At 53.9% G+C, this 6,000-nt stretch overlaps 1 protein-coding gene across 1 annotated transcript in view; it reads right to left on the bottom strand.

Moving 5' to 3' along the window:
• The window catches only part of RNF123 (ring finger protein 123), a 34,002-nt gene that overhangs the window by 7,381 nt on the left and 20,621 nt on the right, over positions 1 to 6,000 (bottom strand). Inside the window, exons 26-30 of the mRNA XM_010183230.1 lie at positions 3,933 to 4,110; positions 2,941 to 3,015; positions 2,479 to 2,566; positions 2,166 to 2,253; positions 1,971 to 2,055 (exon numbers count right to left, since the gene is read on the bottom strand). Of these exons, the coding sequence (XP_010181532.1) occupies positions 1,971 to 2,055; positions 2,166 to 2,253; positions 2,479 to 2,566; positions 2,941 to 3,015; positions 3,933 to 4,110 (514 nt within the window). The remainder of the gene's footprint in view (positions 1 to 1,970; positions 2,056 to 2,165; positions 2,254 to 2,478; positions 2,567 to 2,940; positions 3,016 to 3,932; positions 4,111 to 6,000) is intronic.

The following is a 6,000-nucleotide window of genomic DNA, read 5'->3' as shown; positions in this document are numbered from 1 at the left end:
GATGTGGGTGAATTCTCTGGCCCCCAACTGCTCAGCTGGATGATCCCGCAGTCCCATCCGTCCACCCTCCACCGCTCGATGGACGCGTGGGCAGAAGGCCTGGGGAAGGGGAGCCCTGTGCTGCATCCTGAAGCCACCCTGCAGCTCTGTGAATGCAAGATGTGCTGGGCCTGGAGCAGGGCCACCGCTGCTGCTCGCCCTCTGCGAGCCACTGTGAAAGCAAAACAAGTTCCTACAGCAACTGTTGACCAGAATGGACCCAACTGTGAGCAGAGCCCCCGTCTGCTCTCAGCAGCCAAACTGGAGGCAGAGCCCTGCCTGCACAAGGGCTGGTTGGTGCCAGCGGGGCTAAGGAACAACTTGTGGAGCCTCCAGGACACAGATGGCCTTCCTGAGCCTTTCCCCCTCCCTGGGACAACCCAGGCAGCCTCTTGTTTCTCACCAAAGCGCAGCACTGGGGACCAGGTCTGCGCCCTGCGTGTTTCGTGGGCATTGCGAGGCAGCACCAGGACACCTTCACCACCCGGGCAGTGTCCTCCAGGGAGCATCCCCAAAGCGGGACAAGACCAGAGCACCAGAGGAGAGGCATCTGCCCAAGCTCCCTTCAGACCAGCTGCAGAAGCAGATCCAGACAAGCAGGGGTTTCCTTCAGCTCAGCAGCTTGTCCTGCCGGCCCTGCCAACGCTCACATTGCAACAAGGTGAAGACTGATGGGTGGGAAGGCGGGGGGGTCATCTCTTCCTCCTTCTCTGGGCAGCATCTCAAGGACACCTCTAAGTCCCATGTCCCTCTTCAATTTAAATCAGCATTCATTATTGATTTGGTTGTGCCTCAAAATAGCAATCCCAGGAGCGAGTCCCCAGTAGCCAGCCCAGCCCACTCTGGGGTCAGACTGCACGGAGCCACCCAGAGATGGATGGAGAGAGGCCTCGAAAACTCTGCTTGTGTCCCAGAGCTCCCCAGAGGGGGGGAGTGCAGCCACCACCCCATGGGGCTGCTGGCAGCCACTTGAGAGCTTGGAATGTGACCGGACAGTCATGAGGTCCCTCCTGCATCTGTACCAGGGCTTCCCCATCGTCCTCCAAAGGTGAGAGGGCTGCAGCGGGGCTCTGACCCCAGACATAACCCTGATAAAACAGGTAGAGGAGCAGGTGATGCAGCCTCAGAGACTGCACATGGGCACCCATCCCTCTGGCATCTCCCAAGGATGTAACTGAGAAAAGCAATCACTGTGTGAAGCCCTCTGCCACCCAAGGAAGGGTCTCTCTAGACAGGAGAGGGGAAGGAGGGAGCTCTCTAAAGCTACTTCACCAGACAAGAGAGGGTCACACAAAAAACTTACTCTGGAAACTAGCAACAGAGAGATCTCCTGGGCACCCACAGGTAGGAGAGAGAAAGGAAACAAGAGTGCTATTAAATGAATGTATCCAGACAGGCCCAGACCCTACAAGGGTGAGGCTGAGGACAAGTTCTTCAGCTCAAGAAAGGTACCTTCTCCTCCTCATGGCCTTCTCAGCCACAGCAGAGCTGAGGAACCTCTCAGTTTGGCACCAGTGCTGAGAACCAAACTGCCAAAGGCAGCACAGGCTCTGCCAGGCTCTGAGATGCCCAAATCCATCCAGTGCCCTGCTTCCCTGGGCACCTGCTCCCTCTCACAGGGTAGCTACACAGAGACCCTTTTGGGGTGAAGCTCTGGTGAGGGCCTCTCACCTCTCCTTTGAAGGGCAGAACCCCTCATCGTGATGGATCTACCCCACAACCCAGTCACCAACCAGTGCAGAGATGGGGATGTCCAGCAAAGGAAATGCTGGCTGCAAAGATCAGTCCTGGATATTTGGCTAGAATCCCCCTATTTCAGCAGCCATCTCACCAGCTGGCCTGGCCCACAGCTGAGATGGCTGCTAGGGAAGAGGCCAGGCCTCCCTCACCATCCGCCCTAACCCTGCGTGCCAATCCTCTGCCCCACTCACTCTGCAGGCTGGGGAGGCTGGCATCCTCAGGTTTGGTTTTCAGCAAGTGTGGAAGCCGTGTGTATCTGTACCCAAAGCCACAGCCCTGGTGAAAGAGATAAGGAAAGATCTTAGAGGCTGGAAAACAGTTTGGGTTTCAAATAAATGCTCAGTGTCCAACCAACCCCAGACTCTTGAGAGGGTTCACCCGCTCACCCGCCACAGCCTGACGAGGATCCAGTTGGTCTGTGCCCAGGGTCGCTGCTCATAGGGAGCCAGGAGGTTCTTCATCATGGAGATCCGCCTGTCAGATGAAAGACATAGGTCAGCCACAAAGGGTTTGGGGACAGGGCATTAAATAGGATCCAAGGAAAAGGCTGGGGTAGGAGGCTCCCCAAACCAACTCCAGCACCCTGCTGCAGCTCCTGCACCCTCGGCGGTGCTTGGCAGTCCCCCTGCTCCCTCATCCAGCCCTGCCACCACCCCAGCCCTGTCCCAGCTCCCCGGGAACAGGCAGGGCAGCACTTACTGCTCTTCTGGGATCCTCTCTACAGCACGCAGCGAGTGGGGGTAGCAGACGTAGCTGGCCAACGCCTGCATCAGGGAGTCCCGGATGTCTGTGGAGGAACGAGAAGGGGCTGGGCCAGGCACCCAAGGACATGCAGCATGCCAGGGGGCACCTGAGCACCAGAGGCAAAGAGGGACCAACCTGCCCTTACAGGGGCTCGCTGTCCCAGGCTTAGGCAGCTAAGAAATAACACCAGATTTGACATACAAGCAGTTGGGATGTAAGTCCTGCTCTCAAAAGGTCATGTATCTAACCCTGGGATAAGCAGGACATGACAAGGGCAGTGCCCAGCCTTCTCTTTGTGTGTGGAGGCATAAAGCACTCAACAGACCCAGTAAGCAGACCCCAGCAGAAGTCTGGTGAGCCACTGGCAGTGGGATCGGCCAGACCTTATCACCCCAAAGAAGAGGAGTGCAACTTTACCCGTGCCCACAATCCTCGAGTCAGCAAAATGCTTGGCCAGGATGGCAGCGAGGCGCATCAGAGTCTCCTCGTAGCCTGCAAAGAGAAGGTGAGAGCAGGGGTCACACCAGCAGCCTGATGGGCAGCCCTGTGGTCCCAGCACAGGCCATGGGATTCATTCCCACTACAGCTAACTTTGCAGTTTTGTCTAGTTGACAAACAGAAAGCTGGGAAAGCACATTCATCTCCAGCAGAGCCTCAGTCTGCAGAGTCTAAAGCAGCTACTCAGAGAAAGATAAAACCATGCAAGGGAGTCAGATGGCAGGGGAAAGACCCCTCGTGCAGAAGAGGCTGAGCAACACAAAACCCACCCTAGATCTACACAGAAAAGCCACGTCCAGCCTGCAGGCCCTGAAGAAATCTGCTAGAAATTAATTCTGCTGCTCCCTGAACAGCAGGCACAACCCCCACTTAATGGATGTGAACATTTTAGGTATGTCCTGGTGGGAAAAGGAGCTCTTCTTACCTTTGCAGGCTCTGGAAAGCACAGAACAATTTGCTAAGAGCTCGTTGGGATCGCTTAGAAAGGAAAAGCACAGAACGTGCACAGAGGGAATCCACCTAAACACAGGCTCTTGGCATCAAGTAAGTGGTCACCTCCAGAGGGATGTATCCACATCCCAGGAGGGTTTGAAAGCAGTCCCAGTACTTGCACTCACAACACACTGCAGTAGGCAGTGGCACAACATTACCAGGGCAATCACATCTTCTTTTCACCACAGCCAGCACTGCGACAGCTCTGGGCAAGGCAAGGGCTCCCTGCCTAAGCTCCACAAGGGCCACGGCTCACCAGTGGGTACCCACAGCACACAGACAAGATACTGGTGCAGCACATCACAACCAGGAAAGGATGCCCAAGGGACGCTGCCCAACCACCGCTGCTTCACCAGAAGGACGTGGCTTGCTTTACACTTTATTAGGCCAGAATTTGCAAGGCCTGCCCATCCCCTTACCTGGAAGCTCCTCCATGCTGTTGACGGGGCTGAAGTAGTTCTTGAGTGCGCTGTAGCTGTTCATAGCCACGCTGAGGTAGAACTCGGGCATGAAAGCGAAAAGCGAGCCCGTCCTGTCGCCGTGCTCGATGGTGCGGATGCACACTCGCAGCAGCCAGTATATGTCCTGCATCTTCTCCTGGCCAGAGAGAACACAACAGCTCTCATTTGGTTTTGTCCAGCTCCCCTTTGGAGAAGTGTGACAGTCAGCACCACGTTTAGACCTCAGGAACATCTCCACGTCTGAGAGGTTCCTCAGACCGCTGCTCTAAGTTCATGAGCCAGATCTGGGCCGTTCGGTCCTGTCCCAGAGCAGCAGAAGGTTCAGGTGGAAGGAAAAATCAGAGGTTTCCACACCAACCTCAAGCTGAGAGCACAACCATCCCCAACATGACATTGGATCGGCTGTGGCTTCGTCTCACTGAGCCTTGAAACCCTCCAAGACTGCTCCTGCACAGGGCATGTCTGACCACACAGCCCCGACTGCAGAATAAGTCGTGCTAGTTTTTATTCTGAGTACACTGCCTGAAGGAAGGCAGGCACTGGCAAACCCAGCATAAATCTGCTGGAAGGAAAACCGGTCCTTCGTAGAAATTAAATGAGAACAGGCTGAAAGCTCACACCAGCTCTGATCTTTGCAATAGGCAGCCACAGCCTTCTGGATTCTGAGCCAGCCATTCAAATAGATTTACTGTCCTGAGGAACATCGGCCTCTTGCTTCTCTAAGCAAAGCTTGGCAGGTCCTAAATTAAAAATAGGAAATTTAAGGACATCTATGTAACTATAAGCCATAAAAATCAGCACCACGAAGCCATAAAAAGAGGAAACATTATTTCATATCCCGCAACGCCAAGAACTAGCAAAAGCAATAGGAATTTGCCTAAAAACATGTGGAGGGTTACACTTCTAATTCAAAAAAAATCAAATCGGAGGCGCAGATTAAGATTCATTTGCATAGTGGCTTTTCTAAAGTGTGCTGCTACCATCTCTGGGAGGTGTACGTGAGTTTGTTCTGTAAATCAGACTGAACTGGTGTAAATCAGTTAAATGGAGTAAAAGACAGCTTCATCTCAACACTGACACACAGCTCAGCCCAGCTCTGTTTTCAGGATAAAAAAGCAATTGTGCAGACAACATTAAGGTAAAGAAAGCTGCATCTGGTTTTATTAAGTCTCGATAACCTCAAACTGTCACCTCGGGTATTGCCAAGCCAGAAGAAAGCCTACACCAAGGGGAAACAAAGATGTGATTACCCACAGGGTGACGGATAAATACAGCGTTGTAACAAAACAAGCTGCAATGGTCTTCCTACAGGGATGTTTTGCTTATCTACTTTAAAACTAAGAGTGTTTTTAAGCTGCAGCGCTCCCTTTCGTCTAACCTTGAATCCCTCAGCTCAGAATGAACCAGTAACCAATTCCCCTAAGGAAGGAGCAGCCTCTCCGGTGCTCCAACACCTCAGCGCAGAGCAGGACTTCACCTCTAGACAGCACCAGTCTCTGTCTCTCCATCAGCATCAGCAGTGCCCGCAATGCTCACACAGATGTTTTTCTGCACACAAGTCCCACGGATGCAGGAGACACTGGGTGGATGTCTCCATTGGGTGACAGCAGGGACCTGTCATCTGGAGCCCTGAAGGTCCAGGCAGCAGGGACAAGTTCCTCTCCAGAGCAGCTCAGCTCCTGGGGCAGTCTGTGACCCGCTCTCCCTGCCCAGCAGACCACGGCAGGAGCACGGGGCTGTAACCTTCACTCCCAGATGCTGCTGATTCATCCCCAAAGGTGACACTGCTCTCCTGATGGGAGGCAGGCACCTGTGTAATATGACAATGGATCATCTAGAGACACAAAGAGCGTTCACGCACGGGCCACTGCAGTGATCCCTGCAATGCACACTGCTAATGCCCCCCAGGCTTTCAAGAGCAGGCTGAGAGGATAGGTTTATTTTCTGGCAAGCATGGGCTATGCTAATGCAGCTGCAGAGCTGTGCTTTGCCATCCTGGCCTGGGAGTGAAGGAGGGGACCAGCAA

The sequence above is a fragment of the Mesitornis unicolor genome, unplaced genomic scaffold, assembly GCF_000695765.1.
Source record: "Mesitornis unicolor isolate BGI_N332 unplaced genomic scaffold, ASM69576v1 scaffold13884, whole genome shotgun sequence".
NCBI classification, from domain to species: Eukaryota; Metazoa; Chordata; class Aves; order Mesitornithiformes; family Mesitornithidae; genus Mesitornis; species Mesitornis unicolor.
The sequence above is the reverse complement of the archived record's forward strand: the minus strand, read 5'-3'. Positions and strand labels throughout refer to the sequence as shown.